Raw genomic sequence first — 23,954 nt, 5'->3', positions numbered from 1 at the left:
TTCTATAATATTCTTCCTGCCTCTACTTAAAAAATGAAGATAGCTGTAATAGGATGAGAGCTCCTAGTAAGAAATAGACTTCTATGTCCCTGCAATTATGTATATCTTTATACTGTTTCATTAGCAATCAAAAAGCTTAGTGTCATCAGTAATTGAAAAAGCACTTTGATTAATCTTATCTTTCTTTTGGGCAGCTTCTTTTTAAATGTAAAATATACAAATGCCTGGTGTTTTCTTGTTAAGGGGAGTGGAGGGTAAGAGTTGAGGTTTTTGTATTTGCAGTACAATTTTTCTGGATGATCACATACAAGAACAACGTGGCCACATAAAGGTCTAGACAAATATCGCAAACACCTTTACCTCGTTTACTTCGTGTTTTCCTAAGTGTAGAGTACTTTGCACTTGGTGCTGTGAAATGCTCTGGAGGATTAGTATTAGCTACAAAAATGAGAAATTGAATATGAAAGAGAAGAAAAAGCATATGTTGTTTGGTCATAGAAAAAAACTGATTAATTGTTGTTAATGTTTTTAGCTGCTCTTTTTCCTTGCAGGCTTCTGTTGCCATGGATTTTACAATAAGACAATTCATATAAAAATCTAAATTTTATAGTTCCGATCTGTCCAATTAACCATTTTGCCCATGGCTCATCTGTTGGACTTAGCTTAGAAAATCACAGCTTTTAAATGTATGTTAATGTTCTAAAAACTTAGTTTCTGGACAAGTAGAGACTTCCTATTTCCAGCTTGTGGTCCTGAAGGAAAGAGGGGGAGTAGAGGTTATACTAGAGCACCTTAATAACGAGCCTCTTTCCCATCAGATTATCGGGAACTTTCATATAAATACTTCAGGATAATGCTTCCATCCAAAATAAATAAAGGAAAATCAGAGGAAGCCAAAAATATCTCTTCTGCCACTGGGAGGAAGACTATTAATGCATCTTACATGCTATCTGGATCACATTATAACTGCAGAAAACAAGCTTGCCATAATGTCGTCTGCCAGAATTTTCAAAGTTGGGTGGCCTAAATCATCCACCCTAAATAAAAGATGTTTGTAGAGTGTGAACAATGTATTTGTACAGAAGGCATTTGGAAGAGGTCAATTTTAGTCCTCTGGAAAACGGGGAACAGATTGCTTCAAGTCTTACTGTCTGAAGGTCACTAAGTGGGGAAAATACTACATAAGTGCACTGCAGTGTGTTGTGGTCATGTTTCACTTGAGATATCTGGGTATGGATTTTGAAAGTCTTAACTGTTGAAGAAAAAGCACCCTTCAAAATACTTTGTCACAGTCTTTCTTTAGCTGAAATAAGGTCTTATGAAAAAGGAACTTGGTGTCACTGGTGAAGGTAGAAGATACTTTTATAAACCCTTTAACTTCTTTTCTTGCCTCCTTTTAGTTATGAGAAGAAAAATATATACTTCCTAAGAAGGAAAACTTATTAGGAGGCATTAGAAATGGGCTGAAAGTAAGAATTTTCAACATCTTTAATGCTTTTTCACTTTTATTTTTAGCAGACAGAACTATATGTGAGTAATTATGGGAACATTGTAGACAACTAATATATAAAATTGCATCGCTTAAATTGGCAAAACCAGACAGATCCCATCAGTCATTTACTCTCGCAGGTTTTACAAAACATCCCATTTCCATTTCCTGATCTATTAATTCTGCCAGAATGTACAACCAGTCCCAATAATCTTAAAAGCTTTATAATAACATATCAGTGATTTTTTTTGCCAATCAATGCATATCTAATATTATGTCTCAAGTATTTATGTTCATCTTTAATACTTTATCCTAGGACCGCCTGTATTTTGTTATGGAATATGTGAATGGTGGTGATCTCATGTATCACATTCAGCAAGTAGGAAAATTTAAGGAGCCACAAGCAGTGTGAGTCTTCACGTTTATATATTTAAATCATGTCATCATCTTAATTTTACCCTGTAAGAGGGTTAGATTTCTTTGTCACACTATCTAGTTGCATCTTCCTAGGTTTAGTCTGAAGTCTAGGCTGTCCTTTTTTGTGTTGTGTTTTTTAAGACCCAGAAGAAGTCTATTTTGAAGATGTTTGCACACACAGGCCGAAGGTAGCCATGCCTTTATTAAACAATACAGCAAAACAAAGGCATGCAGTGTGTGCTTTAAAAGTGACAATTTAAACAAGGCAACAGGAAATTAAAAGTATTACTTAGTCTTCTCGTGTTGCTTTTAAAAGCAAATATTAAAAAGCAAGAAGATTTCAGTCTGAATTAATATTATAGGGAAAGTTATAGAAATACACTCCACATTACAATATAGTTTATACAAGATAAATTCAATGTATAGCTTATAAGAAGTTCTGTGATTCTACTTTTTATAGAAGTTTTATTTGTGAGAAGATAATAAATCATTAGAAGTTGTTTATATCCATGGTCCTTTTTAGATTATTGTACATCTGGCATATCAGTGAGTAACTGATAATGATCTGCCACATATTCAAATGTGAATACCATCAGCACCATTTTAGTCATGCTTAAAACATCTCGTCATCATTTATTAGTGTTTCATAAATCATTTACCAGTGAAACTTTAAAATCAAGTGTGACCAACTCTGTTTAAGAATTTGGCTAAAATAAATTCTCATTTTGATTTCAATAAGCAGGGCTTGTTTAAATGAGAGGCCTTCTAAATATAAGCGTTTGAGATATAAAACAGAGTGTCAACAACTCGCTAAATAAAAACTCAGTGGTGTCAGAACACCCTTGGTCCCCAGCTAATGTAACTTGCCGAACACCCGTTGGAAACGGTGCTTTATGACAGCTCACGTCTGTGGAGCATATTCGTTCGCACACGTCCACAAATAGCTCTGGTTTCAGAGCTAAGCGTTCATTTTCCTTATGCTAGCCTAAAAAATAATCTTGTCTTTGGATAATCCTTTTGCCTATAATTTGTGCAGCAACAGGCTTCAAACATCCATCAATATTATATATCCTTTAACTACATTCAGCAATTATATTTTATATGGTAATCATTTTAATTAGCTTTATGTAATTAATCCATTAACAGCCTGTATAAAGGAATACTATTTCTGCAAATGATTTAGTGCCATATGAATTGCAATGTAAATTGAATTGCGTCCTGAATTCAGCATTGATATGTGATTAGAGATAATGACCTATGCAGGCAGCCTGATCAGTGCAGTAAAAATGCTGTGCTTCAGCTGCAGAAAGTTTTTTTCTTGTCTAGGGAGAAATTTCCAATTAAAAAAAAAAAAAAAATCTGAACTATGTTATCATCAAATACTCAAAATTAATTGTATCTGTTAAAGGAAATTTGAAGAAATATATCTTTTATGTCTACCTGGAATGTATATTTTTATACCTAAGTTATCACTTTTTACCATGATGCATTTCCAAAGTATTTTGTGAGAGGGAAATCATGAGGCCATATGAAATCTGTGGGGCTTTTTTTCATGCAGGTTCTATGCAGCTGAGATCTCGGTTGGGTTGTTCTTTCTCCATAACAGAGGGATTATTTATAGGTGAGTATAATCTGTTGTAAGTAATTTCTGAACTATTTTTAAAACCTTTAAATGATCAGTTCCTTGAATATTTCAGTGCATTTTTACAACATAACAAAAAGCAATCGCAGCAGCGTTCTGCTGGCGGTATTGTTGCTGGAGCACTGTAAACCAAAGCCTTTGCTTTACGTGAACTTTTCTGTACTCTGCCCAATTCAAGTGAAAACTCTTGAAAATGTGAAACATCTTGTGCTTTCCCATATGAAGGTTCCTAAGTGTCAGTGTGAATGTGCTCATATCATCCACAGCTCTCCCTTCATTAATTGTTGGGTTTCGATGCTTTCTCGTATATCTGCAGGGAGGTACCCTGCTCCCTTGGGACTGCAGAGTGCCGTGCACGCACATCCCTCATCCCTTCACCCCCAGATAGCTGCACATACCCCTCACCTGGCCGCAGAAGTAGATAAGTTGGCCCTAATTGATCCTAAGCATTAACATTAAATCATTGTGATTCTTCATAGAGATCTGAAGTTAGACAATGTGATGTTGGATTCAGAAGGACACATTAAAATTGCTGATTTTGGAATGTGCAAAGAACATATGTTAGATGGAGTAACAACCAGGACCTTCTGTGGCACTCCAGACTACATTGCACCAGAGGTAAATATTTACCATTTCAAGAATCTTACAGTCTCTCAAATGGGAATTGTCAGCACACGCGTCTCACACCTCCAAATGTTGATAGCTGGAGCTCTGGATACTCTATGGATGTACCATGTGTGTTTCTACAGGTGTACTGAATAACTTCTTGATCAATACAGTTACATCAGTAAGACCTCGCTATTTTAAAATGTATCTTGTTGATTGAAAACTCTGTTTGGTATGAGATCAGTATTTCAAATTTTGTTTGTTCTAGCAAAGACTAAATAAGCAGGCTCGCCCCCCTGTGATTTTTAATTTGTAGCCTGAAAATGTTGTTATACAAAACTGTGCTTCAGTGTGAAGTCAGAGAAAGTTCGGGGGGGTTGCTGATGAGATCAGCAAAAATTTTATTGGGAGCAAACATAGTTCCTTTAATGTTTTTCTCGATCGGTTCACACAGCTGCCAAAATACATATCTTTAAAGGTTGTTCAGCATTTTCAGGAAAACACAAATCTCATTGATTTTTGGGAAGGGACTGATGAGGCCTTGAAGCTTTTCATTGACCTCCCTACAGTAAGCGACTTGGGTCCGCTCCAGGCCCTGTCTTACAGGGGGTATGCACTTGTCCTGAGGTACTGCTTTTGATCTCAGGAAAACTCCTGTCATCAAAAGCCTCACCTAAGCTGTAAGATCAGCACTTGAATGAAATTGATGTAATAAATCCGTACTTTGACTTGGGTTTTCCATGACTTACCAGTACCTCTGCTGCATTCAAGCCACCAACGTACTGAAAATCCCATTCAGACACAAACCTAACTGCAGCGAGTCTAAAATGCAAACTGGGGGATGAGAAACACAGCTCTATTTTAAAGCACTGAGACTAAAAATCTTAACTCTAAGCTCCTATTTCTTTGTCTGGATATGATTTGTATTTCAGTAGTCTAGGTATAAGACATGAAAAACAAGCACATGTGGTGATTTGGAAATTATTCAAATATATGAATATTAAAATCTGGTGTTTGTGCATACTGAGCTTTCAAGAGTCTTGATTTGTTTGGCTGCAAATTCAAGGCAAGAGGCTGTATCCTGATCCAAGAGGCGCTGTGTTTCACCGAGTGCTGAGCAAGAGGCAGCGCTGGCTGGAACATTTCTGGCTGTAATTGAATGTTTGTTGGAATAGAGGAGATTTATACATGGACAAGTAAATTAGTGTCTAAGGTGAATTTTGTCATCTTTATGAAATTGGAATTAAAAATAGTTTATTTTTTTCCTAGTTGCTAATTCATGCTTTTCAGAGTGAAATACTGTGTATTATAAAACCTTTTTTTTTTTTTTTTTTTTTTTCCACAAATTGCCTTTGCTTGCTACAGGATATCAGAACCACCAGAGCAGTATTTCATTTTCTTCTGTCAAAACATAAATGAAGCCAATATGACAAATCAAAAAGTCTCCTTTCTGTGGCAACCGGCTTGTGCTAGCTAATACCAAAGAACGTATTATCAGTGCCAAAATGCTCAATATGGGTCAGTGTTGGAATGATTTATTTTACTTTATTTGGAAATCCCATGTGAAGAAATAAACCTTTTACCAAAACATTCAGTCACTGGGAGGAAATTATGCTTTCCATTATCTTACAAACAGATTTTGTATTTTTTTTAGTTAGACATTTTTCTTTAGTTTCTGAAGACATTATTGTGACTAACAAGTTGCTAACTAGGCTTGTGATAAACTTCAAAGTAAGGTTCATGTCTGGCTTCCAGGAGCATTTCAGCATGTTCCCATGGGCTAAGTTGTATAATAGATTATAATGAGGATGCATTTCCAGAGTACTGTTCCCTGCTGCATGGAGATAAATGGGCTAAATCTAAATAAACTGTTTGAGAAATCTGGAGTAGAGCTGTCTTGTGAGTGTGGGGCACTCAAAAATACAGAACTAGCTCTTTTGGTCAGTGTTAGGGAAACAGTGTGACTACAGGGGGGTCTGAAGGACCCGCTGTCTCTCCGTGAGCTATCCCCAGGCAGTTCAGAGGTAGTATGGCTGGGGCACAGGGGTCGGATGGGGCCGCAAGGGACATCTCAGCTGGCTTTACATGGATGACCTCTGTGAACCCAGAGGATGCAAAACACTTGATGTTTCCATTAGGCCGAGCAGCAGAAACCGCTTTCTTTTTGGTGTAACTGGTATCTGGTTTCATACTTAGAGTATCTCAGTCCTGCAACTTGGGAAAACGTAACTGAGCTTTTTGGGGTTTTGCTCTTAAATTTTTATTCCTCTTAGAGTGGAACAAAACCATAAATATTGAAAAGAAAGGCTTAATTATTAATAATCTGTAAATTAGTGAGTCTCATAATTTGAAGCTTTGACATGGATGGAAATTTTTTTTGTCTTGTCTCTTACATCGTGCTACTCTACTGCCTTCTTTGCCTTCAAATGCACATCTCAAGATCTCCTAAGAGCTGAATTTCCCAAGATATCAGAATACCAAACAATGCAGGTGGGTTTAGAATAGCATTCGCAAAAATGCCCAACTCCAGCTGGAAGCAGTGATTAGCTGGAGTGAGGATTACAGTGGTGGCTTTCTGGGTCCTTGCAAAGAACTGTGTTTGTCTCAGTGTCACTGTTTATCTAATATGTCACCAGACTGGATGTTGGATAACATAGGATTTTTTTTCTTGTGTGTGTGTGATTATACAGATTATTGCTTACCAGCCCTATGGGAAGTCTGTGGATTGGTGGGCATACGGAGTGCTGCTGTACGAGATGTTAGCTGGCCAGGTAAGAGTTACTCTCCTGTGCTTGCCATGGCCTCTTCCTGCCCGTCCAACGCTGCTCTTTCAAAAGTTGCTAAAGGGCTAGACCCTTAGGGGACAAGCATGGGGCTTTTCATACTCATATTATCTCCGTGTACTCTTGCCTGTCTCTGACTCCACTGAGAACATGTTTAGGTTTTAAGCTCTTTATATTGCACCCACATAATAAAGCACTGCCTTTGAATATGCTTCCTTTGTACTGTAATGATGTTTTAAATAGCCATCTTCAAAATTGAATGGGAGAGAGGCGCTTTAGCAGGAAAATGCACGTCAAATGGAAGAAATATAATTTAGGAGCTTGAAACCGCAGGGAGACATAATAAGTCTGTACATATGCTCTGCACTGCAGTTAAGTCACACGAATACAGCTTTTGTATTCTGTGTCCTGGGGGTAAAGTATGGGTCTCACTGCTTGAAATAAGCTTAGTTACAGACCCCTTATTCTGCACAGTTACTGAGATGCTGCTCTCTGAGTCACTGAAGTAGAAAAGCAACTCTGTACTTGTACTACAGTAAATGGCAGATAACTACCGACTTCAGGAACTCGGTTGATCTTGAGTTGGAAAAGATTTGTGCAGGTGGCTTTCAGTGAGTGTTAGCTAGAGGTATGCATTTCCTAAGCTTAAAATGTACATTTTAACCAAATGCATTTAATAGTTTGTCTACTAAATTCCACACAACATTTTAAAAACGTTTTTGAAGGGTTGAAATTGCAGTTGTTAACATTTACAGTATGCACTGCAAATATTAGGCAGCGGAGTGCTTTTGAGACAGTGAGATTTATTATTAGCTAGAACTTACACAGTGTCTGTATCCTGGGGGACTCACCCACGGGCACTTCCCTCATCACCTGTATTTAAAAATAAAATGCAGCCCTGTCTGGTGATGCAGCCTCCTCCTCACAGAAGCAGAGCCTACATGCATGTCTTGTAAAACAAACTGGAGTTTAGCTGGAATTAAGCGAGGAGCGGATATACCTTACCACAAGGTAATTGAAAGTTACAGTCTCCAAACTTTACCCCTGCTGCCTGCCTGGTGCACAGGAGCTTTAAAAACTAATCAGAGATGATCATGAAGATAAACTCACTGAAGGTAATCCAGCAAACCTTTCATTAACTTTGCTGCCATTTTGGGGGCAGAAATGCACTTTTTCTCTTTGATTTCTATCTGAGACTGCTAAGCACTAAGCTTCTGGGTCAGAAGATCCCCAGGCTGCAGATGGCTGTGAGCTTGGTGTGTATTCCTGAGCAAGGAGCACAGCTTACACTGATGTCTTCGGGCATCTCTGCCTGACTGGGAGGCAGGCTGCTGGGCTGAATGCACCTTTAACATGACCCAGTATGGTATAGTATTGTTATGCCATCTCATAAAAAGTGGAAAATTAAAGAAAAAAATAGGCAATTAACTTACATGTGCTTTATTTTTAACAGCCTCCATTTGATGGAGAAGATGAAGATGAACTTTTCCAGTCCATAATGGAGCATAATGTTTCCTATCCAAAATCACTGTCCAAAGAAGCCGTCTCCATCTGCAAGGGGGTGAGATAGATGTTTCTTTATCATTAAGTTTCTTTTTGGCAGTCTTTATGAATAACTAAATTTGTCTGGCTTTGCTATGGCACTGTAGTATTTTAAGTGCAACTTCTGTCAGGCTGTGTTAAGTTATATTGTCATAAAGTGCTCATCGCTTGGTGGCACTGATAAGTATTCAGCTCCTCCTGCTGTGCCTGCTTATTTTATGGTAAGAACAAATGTCAGAGTCAGTAGCTGCCAAATCCAAAGCAGAAATTATAAACAGGATGATGGTGTGAAACGTCTCCTCCCGCCTTGCTTCTCAGCCCTTGGCAGCACAACCCCAGTTTTGCAAGGTGAGGAGATTTCCCAGTTTAGATGGGTGCCAGATACTCCAGCAAGTGTGCTGTGGTCCTCAGCCCAGTATGCCTAAGCACAGCAGCAGAGTAAAGAGTTAATAAAAATCATTTTTCAATGCAGACAAAGATGAGGCTATGTGAAAATCTGTAGCATAAGCACAAGGGAACTGTGGAGAAATCGTGACCCAATTGTAACCTGTGGGGCCAAAAATTTGTCTTAGATTTGAAGTTGTTGTGTTTTTTTGTTTGTTTGTTTTTTGTGTGTGTTTTTTTTTCAAGGAAAAGAATAATTTGATTTGAAGGGATTCGCTCAGAAAAAAAAAATAATAATAATAATAATAATTCATTTGCCTTTCTCTTGAGTCCCTAGTGATGTGATTCCCTAGAGCACTGTCATTCTGCAGCTTTTCCAAACCATCCCCTATAAAGCCTTACTTTGATGTCTGACATCACTGCACTTAGTGTCAGTTAATTTGGTAATTACTTTTTCCTTTCCTTCGGAAGAATTTAAGTAGTATTGCACATAACTTGGATATTAATCTTGAAAGGAAAAATCATCAAGAAAAAGAAAAAGTGCTTAGAACAAAGTAAAGGAAAATACCACTCTAATTTTGGAGCCTATATCAATGTAGACATGCTGCTTCTGGCTAACAAAAACTAAACGATATATTTTTGTAAAGTACACGGAGATTGATGCCTTGTTGTGAAAATCATACGTTCACCCAGCACAGTTTGCACCTGCTCCAATTATCCTGTTTGCAGCTCTCCTGCTTGCTGCTATTCCGCTAGCTGCTTATGCAAAGGGAGTTCAGAAAGTCAAAATTGCATCACGCCACTAGGTATAAGGTCAAGTCTCTGTGATATAACATCTTCAATGTCTGCATTAAGCTAACAAATTAATCCCAGACTTCAGTGAGCATTATACCTGAGCTAAGAAGTCAGTGCCAGAGAGCAGCTGTGTTGCCGGTACTCAGCAGCAGCTCAGCAATCCCAGGATGGCACACGGTCGGGCAAGGCGAACGTGCCCGCTGTGCTCCTCAAATTGAATTCTCTGCTTGACAGCTTTTCCACTGGTTCAGAGCGTGTTGGGTTTGGTGATCTCAGTGACTTTGGAACAGAATGACAACTGCTAGAAACGTTATTCACATTTTCTCCTATCACCTACTGTTAAAGTGAGGGGTTTAGAAAAGTTAACAAAAGCGGCAAAGTTGCTGTTAAGCTGGAAGAATGGCATGATGTGATCCTAGCCCAGTGCCTAGCCGGCTTCCTGAAGTCTGCTCCGGGTCTCTGCTAGTTTCAGAGTTGGAATTTGATCAAATGAACATTTGGAGGGAGACTAAAGTGGTACAGCTGAGGTTTTAAAAAGATGTGTCGAGGTATCACTGCCTGCAGTGTATTAATCACGTACGATTTGCAGAAGAGCTTTAAAAAGTCCCTATAACACTGGAACTGAGAGCTGAAGGCTGCCTTGCTCAATGGTTAATGTACAATATGTAGAACTGACAAGTTTTTGGAAGAGCTTGTTATTTGGGGAGCACATTGCTGTTTCCAAGCTGGCAATGCCGGTGTTGTGTTTTGTTTTTGTTTTGTTTTGTTTCCCAAGTCTGCTTAATCTATGCAACTGGGTGCAGTATTGACCAAGATGTCATTAAGGATGCAAGTGAGGAAACACGGATGAGATGTTGTCAGCTGGGTGCCAAGAAACTGTAGGCTCCATAATGAGATGTCTTCAACAGGCCCAGAAAAATGTACTTCAAACAGCTTCGGTGTACTGGGATTTATTAAGTTTAATTGATCGCTGAGGCTGGGCAGAAGCTGTTCTGGAGATTTATAAGACTGAACTGAAAGACCAAAGGCAAAATGCAGGAGCGAGTTGTGTTGTGAGCCAACAGGACCACAGTGTGCCCAGGGCACCGTGTGCCCACCCAGGCCTGCAGCACTCGCCTCTGCTAATGGGAAACAGTGCACAAGCATGACCTTTAATTTGGCTGCTGGCATGCTGTCTCCAGCGATGAAACAAGGGAACTCATCTTCAAAAAATAAATTTTAGCTTTTCAAAGCAATCTTATTAGCAACTTGCATTTTCAGGAGAGGAGCAAGAACATTGCAATCTGGGGAACGTCTGTCTCGCTTCCACTCCAGCACTCAGGGTAATCATTTGGTGTTTTCTTCCTTGGTAGCTAATGACTAAACATCCTGCAAAACGCCTCGGCTGTGGCCTTGAAGGTGAAAGAGACATCAGGGAACATGCTTTCTTCAGGAGAATTGACTGGGAAAAACTGGAAAACAGAGAGATCCAGCCACCTTTCAAGCCCAAAGTGGTGAGTGAGGTGCCAGACACATCCCTTGCTACACGTGTCTGCGGGTGTGCTTTCCTGTGGGGTCAGTGTGGTGCCAGCTTCATGGTGCTAAAAATCTTCTAAAATAGGGCATTTTGATGGTGGCAGACCCATCTGAAAATCTGCTAATGTTTTGGCAGCCTGCAGCATAACCCAGTGTTGTTGGCTCCTTGTGAAAAAGCCCCACAGTGGTTGGAGTCCTGACTGGACATTCACGCACTGCATGAAATGCTGAAAATGGGGAAGAACTGGCATATTCACATCAGCTGCTTGAGGCATGTGGTAAATGCCATTCCCAACTGTCTCCTCTGAACAGCATCCAAAGTCAGTGACTAAAAGTGTCTGAATTACTGAATTCCCTCCTCAGTGGGCTCTGTTCTCCAGGGACTTGCATTCCTCAGCCCAGAGTGACAGAACCGAGATCAGCTGAGATGGCAGGAATAGTACCTGATTTATTTGTCATGTCTATTACTGTTTTACACATGTGTATCTGTAGGAATATTTTAGAAATCCAAACAAGTGTCCTTAGTGCAAGAACCATTTGCATAGCATAATTTGAAGAACTGCATCTGTTGACACAGAAATTCTTTTTGCATGTCCTGCGCTTTATTGACAGGCAAAAAAAATATTTGCAGACAAGAATATAAGCTTTCAGGAACAGCTGTAAATTGTTATGTCTTGACATCAAATCTTTCTTCTCTAACACTGTTTACACTTCAGCTGAGATGTGTAACAGTCTCTAGCACGGCAGGTATAGGAACGTTGCTCTGTGCGCTGATTTATTTGTCAATACAGACATGCTAGTGGGGTATCACAGACTAATGAGCAGAGGCAGAATATATTCCTCCTGTATTGCATACAAATCCCTTTTTCACCTCGCCAGGAGGGGAGTTGCATGGCGAGAAGTGTTTAGTGCTAGGGGAAATCATCCTTTACATATAATGTGGATTCTGCACGCAGGGAGGAATGTAAGTACTAAAAAATCCATACCTGGTACTGCCAACCCTGGCCAGCCGTTCCCAGAGCTGGCTGTCAGAGGGGAGCTGCACTTCTCTACAGAACATTTTATGTAAGATTTTCATTATGTGCTTTTTAGGTCAAAATTACAGTTGATCATAAAACAAGTCTACCTTCACATCTGTAAGTGTAATTAGCTTGAGAACTGAGTGCTCAGACTCTCTTTGCACTTAAAAGTAATGTCAGCATGATGATACTAAATGCTGAAATATGGTCTGATTCCATCATAGCACACTTGGTGGCAGATCCTGGCTCCCGTTCAGAGCAGCTGTTATCTTTCTCTGTGGTTATCATGACCGGTTGTGTTTATACAGGCTGCTGTTGAAAGACACCAAGGAGATTCAGGCATTCACATGGAGCTGAACTTTCCCAGACAAAAATAATTTAAACTCCAAATCTGATATTTACATACCCTATGTATAACTCATTTATTGTGGTTGCTGATTCTTTTTATATTGATTCTAGAAAACAAAAAACACACAAACCTTAATGTGTGTCAAGACATGGACATATTGATAAGCTTCATTTTGTTCTGTTTTCAGAAAAACACTAGGTGTATCTTTTCTGGGAAGCACTTTGCTGCAGGAATAATCCTGCTGCTTTTGCACACAGGCACAGTTCTCACTCCAGCATGGAGCTGCAGATTTGGGGTCAGCAGTCAGTTGGTTTAAATAACATTTTCCCTTCCAAACTGACATTTCAGAGGCCGTAGACATAGAGTGACTACTTGGCAGGAAGGATGTTTTCTCATATTTGTAAGTGTAAGAGTTCTGGGAGTCCCATATTTTCAGTTCTGCTTTAATACCCCATTAACACTCATGATAGCAGTGGTGATCTTTAATGTGAAGAAAATATATAATTGAAGATGCAAATAGATTGATAAATGATTAAATTTGTTCATATTACATTTACATTTTATGAGTTATTCCTCCATCTCTACTAATATAAGCAGTAATGAGATACCTAATGGAGTCAGAACTTCAGTTTCAATATGCAGCTGGTTTGAATAGCTTCCATTTACTGGGGGGGGAAAGGCAAAAAAATTGAGCATAATTTTGTGGAAGCATCACACATCTCTGTAAAACATCTGTTAAGCAAAAAAAGTCTTCCCTGTGGAAATATCCTTTAGGTTGCTTCTCTGAATCGACTGTACAGCCTCAAAATAAATTTGGCTGTTAATTTGGAGATGCACTGACTTTCATCCAAATGATGGAGAGATTTCCCCTTGTTAGAGTTCAGCTCTGTCCATTCCGTGTCCCAAAAGGCATTGCCTTCAGTGGGCACCAGGATACTCAGTGAGCACAGCACCTCAGGTGATTTTAAAAAGCAAACCACCATTAGCCTTTAACCTGCTCGTGTCCCTCTGCTTGTGCTCTTCGGAGGTGGAACAAGCCTACTTCTGTCAGCACTGTGGTGCAGTACCTGAGCATGTGTTTTTCATCTGAAATATAAAACAACTTGTGCCTGGGGCAGCAGCAGTTCTTTGCAGCTCAGACTTGCTGGTGCGTCCAAGTCCTTGTGCCAGGTGCTTTGCAAGGAGATTGGAAGCTGTACGGTTTTCAAGACAGGGCATGAGCCACACATCTCACCCTTGAATTCCCTTAAACAGGCCTCCCTTCTGCTTGTTCCTCCTCTGAGTGGTTTTATTCATGTTAGATTAGTTCAGAAAAATCAATGTTAATATTGGCCTGTTGTACAAATCATCTTCTGCCCTTTCAAAGTGACCCTCTAAATCTGAAGATGGCGGTGTAATGCAATGTTATCCTCCCAGTCCCAATGAGGATACGTTCACTAATGCAAATATTTGATAGTGCAGCCATCCTCCAGGGATGGGTAGAGATGAAAGGGTCAGGGATGATGAGAAGTGTTCACTGCACATATAGTACATCCAGACTTTGTTTAAGAATCTGTTAGAGCAGATGGTTTTGAGATAAACAGATTTACCAGTTGCCTTTGGACCTCTCCACAATACTCAATGTCTGTTTTTCTGCAGATGTGAAGTCTTTCTTGCACCCAAACTAATTTTGTTCTGCTCCCACCTTCATCCTCTTTTACTTGCTGCTAATCATACTCTCCTGCCTTCCAGCTGTTTCCTACATCACCCCAAACTATCCTTTTGCAAACCTGATTTCTTTTGTTTTCTGTTCTGAATGAATTGTGTTCCATGGGTAGCTATATATAACGGTGCTTCTCAGCTGGGCTTCACGAGACGATGTGTCTCTTCTCTTAGACAAAAAAAGAAAGCAAGCTGTGATAGCACATTTTGTAATGTGGACCTGCTCCCAGGGTACGCTCCCTGCACCAGTTACCTTCTTGGGCAGGCAGCTGGAGTTTGCTGGGAATTTGGTGGTTTGGCTCCTGGGAGAAGTTTGGAAAAAGAAATCACCTCCACTTTGTTTTATGGAGCTGCCTGACATCACTGCCCTGTGAGGTGACCTGGGGGTTAAGTCAGGGAGAAATTTGGAAGGCAAGGATCAAAGAAATACCTGCTCTACCTGAGCATCTCTGCGGTGTGCATCCAGCACAGAGGTGCTATATGCAGGGTCTCGTGGTGGGGAGCATTGGTGAGCATTTGGTCCCAATTTGGTCCCAATTCCTACCTCTAAATCCACGGTGCAGTGACTCTTCAGGTGGAGCTAAGTAGTTCGTTTGACTTTTATGTGCTTCTTCTTCTTCTTAAGAGAGTCACATTCATCTTCATGTCTCCACTCCACACTTAGGGGACTGTCTGGTTGTGCTCACAGTTTTTTATACTGTCTTCTGCGAGGTCGCCCAGGTTTTCACTACCCTGCAAGACTTTATTTTATGTCTGCTTCACTCCAAGTGGGACTGAAGTGTGATTTGGAATAAATGTCTTCTGCAACTGAGCAAGAGCTAGATCTGGGAATAGACAATTGCATTATAATGTGGTATAATTTCAACAATAATGAAGATTATACATGCAAACACACATGCATGCAAATATATCTATATGCCTATGTAAATCTGTTCATAATTTTCCAAGCTTTATTTCCAACTTCAGCTCATATTTTCAGCGTACATAATATTTCCTTTGGTAAAACCTGTCTCTTTGCTCTTTTATGTTAATGTTATGCCAGGGTAGCTCTGTTCAAGTTTATGGATTCGCAGGAGTTTATGTGCTGTACGAGGAAGAATTGAAGTATGTAAATGAATTTCATTAAGCTTTCTGCAGATCATGAAAGGAACAAAGACTAACACAAAAATTTAATTTTGCATTGTAAAAGTTTTATGGAGAAGCAAAAGACTTGACAGATAAAGTATCTCTTGCCAATACATGGCCATAAAAATATTTTGTTTTTCCTTTTTTATCCCACTGGCTCTGAATATTTACGCCTCTTTAACTTGTCACCTCATGCTGATGGATGGGAACTTTTCTAACTCTACTTTTCATCAGAATTCATCTGTTAAAACCTCTCTGTTTGCCTGAGATGTTTTTTTAAAAATATCTGAAAAGAAAATTCTCTGTAACTAGTTGTAAGAAGTGAGGGAAAGTCTTGCAGTCATCCTGAGAAATCTGCAAGCAGCTGGGACTGCCAATGTATTGTTGATTTTTTTCAGTCTTTTTTTCTCTTCTTTTTTTTCTTGCAGTGTGGCAAAGGTGCTGAAAACTTCGATAAGTTCTTCACACGAGGACAGCCAGTGTTAACACCGCCGGATCAGTTGGTCATTGCTAACATAGACCAAACAGATTTTGAAGGGTTCTCCTATGTCAACCCCCAGTTCATACACCCCCTTCTACAAAACGTAGCATGAAACAGCAGAACAGGAAGCGATCCCGCAGTGGGGAACAGTCCTTAACCCTACAATTTTTAGGGTCTTGCCTTGTTGATTCCATTTGGGCCTGAAAATTGTAGGGTTAGAGAGTGTAAGATGGGGGGAAAGGCCACTTATTCAGGATTTTGGCTTTGCAACAGAGACATTGTCTTAATGGGAGATAAATTAGTATACAGTGTCCATTTATTCTCCTAGAAGTCACCGCTGACTCATCTAAAGTTACCCATTTTTGGTACATAACAGTCTGGCAATTTCCCCCTGTCCTTTTTCTCCCTTTTCCACTGTGCTATTGTTAGAAATTATCTGAGACCCCAGCTCTGAGAAAACACCTCGAGCACTGAGCCCTTCTGCGGGGATGCCTTGCGACGGGAGCCCGCGGCCCCGAGGGACCACTCCTCCCTGGGTCTTACGGTGACTTTGGGGAGAACAGCGGCACACGGGACTGAAACGCGCCGGGGAGGAGAGGCATTGCAAAGCATTGTGGAAAGCGGTTGCTTCAAACACTTCACAGAAACAAATTTGGGAGGGGGAGGGATAAAATCAGAGTAGACCCCGAGGCTTCGTGAACGAGTCCTGTAAGCAACACCCCTTTTAAACACGCTTCAGCAGTGGCCAGATCTCTAGGATCTTTGCTAAGTAGCATGTGATAAACTCAAGGGTGAAATTTTGTCTTTAATAATAATAGTAATAATTTTAATAATATTTTTGTGAATTTTAATCTCCATGAGATTATTCTGTGATCCAGGGTGCCATTGTGTGTTCAGTTAATTTAATTTACACAACTCCTGAAGTTTACTGTTAACTGGTTCTACTAATACCAATATTTTACTAAGAAATTTGTTAACCTGGAATGTAAAACAGAACTGTAACTCCTTCAATCTTATTTACATATGCGTGTTTGTAGTCTGCAGTGTAGGGCAGTAAATCCAAGAAAACATCGTGTATACTAAATTAACAAAAAATTCAGCCCCAGGTGACTTCCTGATTTCTCCAGAATAACTCATGAAAATCAATTGAAATTTGCTCCTAAAATAATCAATATTAACTCAGACAACTTGGGGCTGTCAAATAATCAAGTCAGAAAGAAGCACCTAAAACTTGTTTTATTGATAGAATGGAATTTAATACATTTTACATATGCTTCATGCAATGAATTTTACATCTTTAGTAATAACTCTTAATAATAAGGGTTAACAATAAGCAGATCTATAATACTGACATAATCATATCAAGCATAAAGAGTATTATAAAAATTTTATAAAACAAATTGTGCTTTATTTGTGAAAGTTCCTGTTCTGAATGGCATCATTTAGGTTTAGCTAAATGTTTTATTGCTGTTGTTTTGGTTTTGTTTTGGGGTTTGGATTTATTTTTTTTTTTAGTTTTTGGATATTGTTAATGACTTTTAGGGTATCATCTGTTTTTTTAAATGTAGATCTACTTTTAAACAATAATTGCTACCTGCAGGTTTTATACAAGTTTCAATTAGGCTTTCATTTCACGTCTGCTTATTACTTACAGGGAAGGAAATAGACTTTATTTGCAATGATGAACATTGTAATTAATGCAATCTTCTCCTCTCCTATCACTTAGATAAAAAAATGATATTTTCTCTTACAACTTACCAGAAGATATTAATTCAAAGATCAGTAAATATTTCTGTGCTTATTTTGGTTTTGTTGCAGCATGTAAAATAGTAGTGCGTTTTCCTTTCTTTTCCCTTCTGCCTTGTTCATGGTAGCAGCCATAGGCACTCTTTGTCTGTCAGATGTGCATGACGATGCCAGAAGCATGATGTCTCTGTTGCTGCATGCAGACTGATTACAGTTTTTCCAGCATGTAAACATACTCAAAAAGTAAGATATTTGCCATAAGAGACTTAAATTTATACTAGAATATGTAACTGGGTGGGGAGGGATCTACTTTCTAATCATCTTTTATTACAATAAAATGTCGAACCTGTGCCAAAGATTCTGTCAGAAAGATCCGGTCCTGCAGATCCGTAGCCACGTGGAAGGCCCCGACTCACGGGAGTGACCCCAGTGGCGCACTGGACAATGTTTGAGCAAAGTGCAGTCGGTTGGGAAAGGCAACTCTGTCATGCTTCTGCACTCGTGATGCCTTCCGAAGCCAGATTTTGGTGCCTAGGACACGGGATTTGGAACACTCCAGACGTTTGGCTTTTGCCCAGCCATAGTCCTTTTGCAGTCACAGCTCTGAGCACGGAGCATCTCCCCGGTGAGAGGGGTCAGCCCTTAGCGGCCGGACGGGACGGTTCTAAGGCACGGGAAAGCACGCTGCTAACGAGGGGCATTCACCACCTAACCGTTTCCAAAAATGATGCCTAAATAAACAGAACTCAATGATTTTAATATGTTTTAGGAGTAAAATTTTTAATCCTTTCTGTGTCAAATATGTTAGCCAAGTCTGGGAGTTAATTTTCTTGTTTATACATTATATACCTAAAGATTGTGGTATGATTTTCACCATAAGGCATGTGGACAAGTACAGTGTTCATGACTATGTTTTTCTAAATATTACTAGCCTGCCATAGTTTAGGAATATCTGGGTGTCATGCTGTAGAAGATAATAGATTCAACAGGTTTTTGAGGCTCAGATTTTGAGTAAAGAAGAGGCTCTCAAGTGAGAAAATCTGCTGAGAGCAGGCATTATGTGCGTTTTATGAATGTGAAGTGAAAAGGGGACTTGTGAAAAGGAAAATACAGGGAGAAATAGCAGAGCACAGGATATTGGAGCAAGAAAAGCAGCACATGGGTGAAGCTAGCCCAGGCCAGAAAGAGAAAAGGGTAGATGTTACTGAGCAGTTCTGCTTGAGTTGTGGAGGGGCATCCAGCCAGGCAGTTGCTGCTGGCACAGCAGTGATGTGTCACTGCCTGTACCGTGGCAGTAAGGAGCTGGTCCAACACCTGAACAAAGCTGCTTATTTGGTGGCTGCTTCTCATTGTGAGTTTCTTAGGCACTTGCATTTGTTCCGCAGTTTTGCCACTGCAGAAGCAGGAATCCCTCTTTTGTGTCTTTACCTCAAGTTCCCGGGCTTGCGGCATCTCACGTCTCCTTCTGCAGGTGTCTGTAGTGCTTCCTGAACGGTACTGTGAACTTCTTGATGCTGCAAGAATCAAGCGGGTCAGAAGGGAATGAATTCTTGTGGAACTCCTCGCTGCTCTTTGATGCACATGAACACTTGGACCAGCCCTTTAACGAGAACTCAAAGTGCACCAGCTGGCGTGTTTGTTACCCAGAAATTTACATCAAGTAAAACATTACGTATCCAGCAAGCACGTTCCTATCTTTTTTTAATGCAGCTGTTATTTATATAATGTTTTTCACAAAGTCTGGCTTTTTAACATGTATCAGCAGAGGCATTAGGACCGCCTTGCTTCCCCTAGTAATCGATACCAACGGCAATCCGAGCACCCAGGGTACTACGAAGATTTCTAGAAGTAAAATTGAACACCACCTTGCAGAGAAGCTGGGTGGGGGCCAGGGGAGCTGGGTCTGTCCCACACATGCTCGAACGCCCTGACCCACACACATCCCTCGGGGGGCACAGCTCTGCAGCCACCCCAATCCCGAGTGCTAAAAGTTTAGGTTTGTGTAGAGCTTGAATTGTTTAGAAGCTTGGGATTCACAAAACTATAATCTCTCTGGACTCACTGCTCCAGTTTCTCAAATTCAAGACAACCTCCAAGCCCTTCTGTACTACTGGATTTTTATATTATTTTTTTAACTATTTGCTGTTGCTTTTTGTACAAGTGATGTGTGATTCCATGGTGTTAGGAACTCCCCCGCTCACTTTGTGATCTTCTTACTGTCCCCCAAGCCAAGTCACAGGGCAGCTGCAGCAGGGACAAGTTGGGGAATCGGTCATTTCTTTCTTTCCCTTTCACTGGAGCGAGGCCGTTTCCCACAGAGGGCATGGGTAGGGCCTTTAGGCCACGTAAAACTTCCAGGCTGTTTTCAGTGATTAAGCAAGATTTCACGTGCTCCTAGATAAATTATTTCATCATCTGAGCAAAATCTTGGGTGTCTTCATTCACTGGGGAATGACTGCGGGTCTCCAGGATAGCCTCAGTGCTCTTAGCAAGGATTGCAGAGACGTGGGAAGCAGAGAGCACACTCCTGTAACAACGTACTCTGCCTTAATCCAGTTTAGAGGAGAAATGCAATTTAACTTCTGATCCTTCATTCCTCCCAGAACTGCAATTGAATTTCCTTTTATATACTGAAGAAAGTTCTTCTAGAAATCAGCTGATAGTTTAAGAGATGTTCATCATACATAAATGCTGCTGGCCTTTGAAATCCATCCCGTCTTTCAGGGCAAAGATAATGCTGGGCTCTTGTAAAATGAAGAGGTCAGGCGGGAGAGGAGCTTGCCTTCTAGCAGGGAAGTTGCTGTGTCCAAGGCCAGGACTGACCAGTACCACTTGCATTATTTTTGTTCTCATTTGTTGCTTCTGGATGCAATCCCAGTGAAATGCCACAGGAGATGCATGCGATTAGCAGAGGGGGAAAGTCCTTATTAAACACACCACCTTGTTGGAAATAATAATAATAATAATAATAATAATAATAATAATAATACAATAATAAAGTTTTCCCATGAGTAGAAAGCACATTTGCAGTATTGAGTTTACAGTGGGCTTTCTGACCTGCCACAAAACTTCTGGAAACCTTTAATGTGATTTTGAGTTCTTTTAGTCGTTAGCATAACTTATTGTACATAGGTTCTGTCTGCAAGCGCGGGTGTCAGCTATAGGCAGTGTGTTACCTGAGTGCTGTGTGGTAGGCAGACACTGAACTGCAAAGTAGCAGAAAAGTAGAGAAGCTAAAGCACTTTGTTCCTCAGCTCCGCACACTTAGACGGGACCTGAAGTAGTTGAGTTGAAGAGAGAAATGAGACCTGACTCCATAAACGTGTGATTTCCTATCAGCCAGTAACCGTGCCAGTGGCAGTTGGCAATTCAGCAGCCTTACAACAAATAACCATGCACTAAAGCCCTTCTGCTCCTCAGAGAACCTGGACAGAGAGGGGTGCCGGGAGCACAAGCCTCGGCCTCCCAGGGCGGCCCCTGATGCCTGTGGTGGCCTTGGCGAGTTGGTGACCTCTCTGCCTCAGTTACCTCATCTGTAAAATGGGGATAATAATACTTACCTCGCAGGGAGGCGTGAGGGCTTCTTAGTTAATGTTTCTAATACACTTTTAACCTGGAAAGAGTTGTGTAAGTATTATTATAATTTTTACTATTATATCAGCTTATTTGACTCGCATGGTATCGCTGGTTATACCATGGTATTTCTACTTTTTTATATAACTTTAGTAATTCTACTGAAACCATTTGAAGAAAAACTAAAAACAGATCTGATACGCTTCTTACAGAATCTGGAGAACAGCTTTTGCTAATGGGGGTCCGGGTGCAGCGTGAGGATGCGCGTGCTGCTGGTGTGGCTCAGCTGCACTTCCCTCTTTTCCATTACTGAGATTTCTAAGTGCAATGTAAAAATTCCGTGTAAATGGAAGTCTTAGCAGAACTGACCTTGTAGGGTGTGATTCCCGATGGGTAAAGGAAGTCAGCACAGCTGTTTTGTAGTAATGTTTATACTGACTCCTGTTGAAGGAGGAGCGCTGTTTGTTACGCAGCTGGTCCAGCCATGACAGTTTTATTCCATTGATGTTTTAATGTATTCCTGTCATATATCCTCACCCTTTTCTTTTGCTTACGTGTGACACCGCAGTTCAAATCTAAGAGCAAATCATCACCGTAGCTCTGTTTTTTTTTTCTTCCAGTCGTGTCCGTTGACCAAAAAGTGATTGGCAGCCAATTATTAATTCTAATCAGTGGAGTACAGGAAAAGTAGCAGCAGCGCTGGCAGCGTGTCTGGCTGCCCGGCTGGGGATGCCTCCTGCCCGTGGCAGCAGATCTGACCGCCTGGTCAGCCCTTATTGCAGGGCACACTGCAAAGTCTACAGCTGACGTTATGGTTTTTATAATCATGTAGGTGGCAGGAACATTTTCATAGAAAGGAAGGTAACATTTCTGAGGTTCATAAGCCTTTTCCCATGAATTAGTTGAATTGGCACGGTTCATTTATTGCCCTCCTGTGTGAGCAGCGGAGGCAGTGCTGCTGACAGTGGTGGCACCACGGCGCAGTCCTTGCGGAGGTCAGAGCGCTCCTGTCCTGGAGCAAGGCAGCACCCCCAGGTGCCTGGAGCCCAGTCTGTGCTTCGGGGCTCTCCTGGAGCAGAGACTGGTGCTGGGCAGCCCCAGCAGCACAGCCTCCAGTCCCAGGGAAGGCAGCAGAGCTTGCACACTTGGCCGCCTTGCTGACTTGGGGCACGCAAAAATGTTCTCGCAGCGATAACACAAACTTCAGCCGGGGCTGGTTGCCCACAAAGCCTTTCATTTGTTCTCTCTTGAACTATTAAAATGAATGTAAGAATATTAATGTCAACAAACTGAAGCTTGTTGCCTCTTTTAAGAACACTTCGGGCAATCCCAACACATGTACGATTTTGCACGACAATACAGAGTACACCTGAAATGTTTAAAATGATTGCATGTTATTTTAATGTTACCTTTTTTTTAAAAAAAAAAAAAAAAGAAATAATACTACCTTGAACTCATTCATTTTTTTGATTGTTATTTTAAGACCCACATTTTGTATTTATAAAGAGGAGAACATTATTTATTTTCTCATCGTTTATCTGCAAGATGCTACTAGAAAATTCGGAGACACCATTAATTTAAAAAAAATATATATCAAAAAATCATTGGAAATATAGTGGGCAAGACTGATGTATAAATTACAGCATTTTTTTTTTTCTTAATTCTCAATATCTTCAATCTTTGTTTGCATGAAATGCTTTTGTTAAATATTAATTGTAGTTTCAAAGCAAGTGTGTATGAATAAAAATACTTACCATTACTTTGTGAGAGTTTGCTCTGGCTTTTTGGGATTTCATTTCAAAACCCACTCCACAGAGGCTCCAGCAGTCGTGATGTGATCGGCCATGGAGCTCGCGCGGGTCCAGACCTCAATCGGCAGTGACTTGAATGTAGATGTAGAGCTTAGGGATATGGTTTAGTGGGGACTGTTAGTGTTAGGTCAGAGGTTGGACTTGATGATCTTGAGGTCTCTTCCAACCTAGAAAATTCTGTGATTCTGTGAAGTGTTGGTGCACAGAATTTTAGCCTGGATCTTTCTTAAATTCCTGGTAATACATTGAGAGAAAAAGAGGCTTAACTAGGATAAGGGTGTGTGTGTAAGGTCAGCAAATCTTTTACAAAGAAGAGTTATAAAAAAGGGAATTAGGTGTGGAGGAACAGTTCCTGGAATAAGATTCCCATGTGTGGGGTCGGTGGGCTCCCGGCCCCACCAACCGTACTCACCCTGAGCCTGGGCACTCCCCCTGCCGAGACTGATCTCATTTTGTTTTCAGATTTTGAAAGCGATGTACAAATGCTGTGACAACTTGACAGACAAATTCTTTTTCTGCTTGCTCTCAAATGTATTGCATCTCCTGCTAATTCAATAATTGGGTTAGTTTAATTTGCAGAAAAGTCTGGCCGAGTTTGCCCAAAGGAATGGTTGAAATCCTTTTTTTTTTTTTTTTTTTTTTTTTTTTTTTTCATAGAGACAGCATTTCCAGGCTGCTGCACGCTGCTCAGCCTTCCTCTGGCATGTAGAGCTTCTCCTGCAGCCCGTGCAGCCCTCTTTGCTCCCGCCTTGGGAGCTTTTTGCAGAGCACCAGAGGGAGCTGCTGGAGGGCAGCGCTGCCCTGAGCTGCTTCAGATGCCCAGCACAAGCAGAAACAGGTCCTCAGGGCTCCATGTTGCCGTGCCTGGATCCGTCCCAACCCCTTGGCTGTTCAGACAGGGGCTGGTGGGATTTAGACCCGCCAGGCTCATCCCTGGGGAAGGCAGGCACAGGTGGAAAACTGCAGCCTGCTGCCG

The 23,954-nt window shown here is 40.7% G+C and overlaps 1 protein-coding gene across 2 annotated transcripts in view; it reads left to right on the top strand.

Annotated features, from left to right (window-relative positions):
• PRKCA (protein kinase C alpha) overlaps positions 1-22,926 on the top strand; it is a 148,025-nt gene extending 125,099 nt beyond the window's left edge. The window contains exons 12-18 of one of the 2 annotated variants that reach the window (XM_035342641.1): positions 1,806-1,897; positions 3,465-3,527; positions 4,028-4,166; positions 6,845-6,925; positions 8,391-8,498; positions 11,011-11,151; positions 15,796-22,926. In XM_035342641.1, the coding sequence (XP_035198532.1) occupies positions 1,806-1,897; positions 3,465-3,527; positions 4,028-4,166; positions 6,845-6,925; positions 8,391-8,498; positions 11,011-11,151; positions 15,796-15,960 (789 nt within the window). In that variant the 3' untranslated portion in view covers positions 15,961-22,926. The remainder of the gene's footprint in view (positions 1-1,805; positions 1,898-3,464; positions 3,528-4,027; positions 4,167-6,844; positions 6,926-8,390; positions 8,499-11,010; positions 11,152-15,795) is intronic. The other variant, XM_035342642.1, reaches the window with a different exon arrangement.
• Positions 22,927-23,954: the final 1,028 nt, after the last annotated feature.

The sequence above is a fragment of the Oxyura jamaicensis genome, chromosome 18, assembly GCF_011077185.1.
Source record: "Oxyura jamaicensis isolate SHBP4307 breed ruddy duck chromosome 18, BPBGC_Ojam_1.0, whole genome shotgun sequence".
Lineage (NCBI taxonomy): Eukaryota > Metazoa > Chordata > Aves > Anseriformes > Anatidae > Oxyura > Oxyura jamaicensis.
The sequence above is the reverse complement of the archived record's forward strand: the minus strand, read 5'-3'. Positions and strand labels throughout refer to the sequence as shown.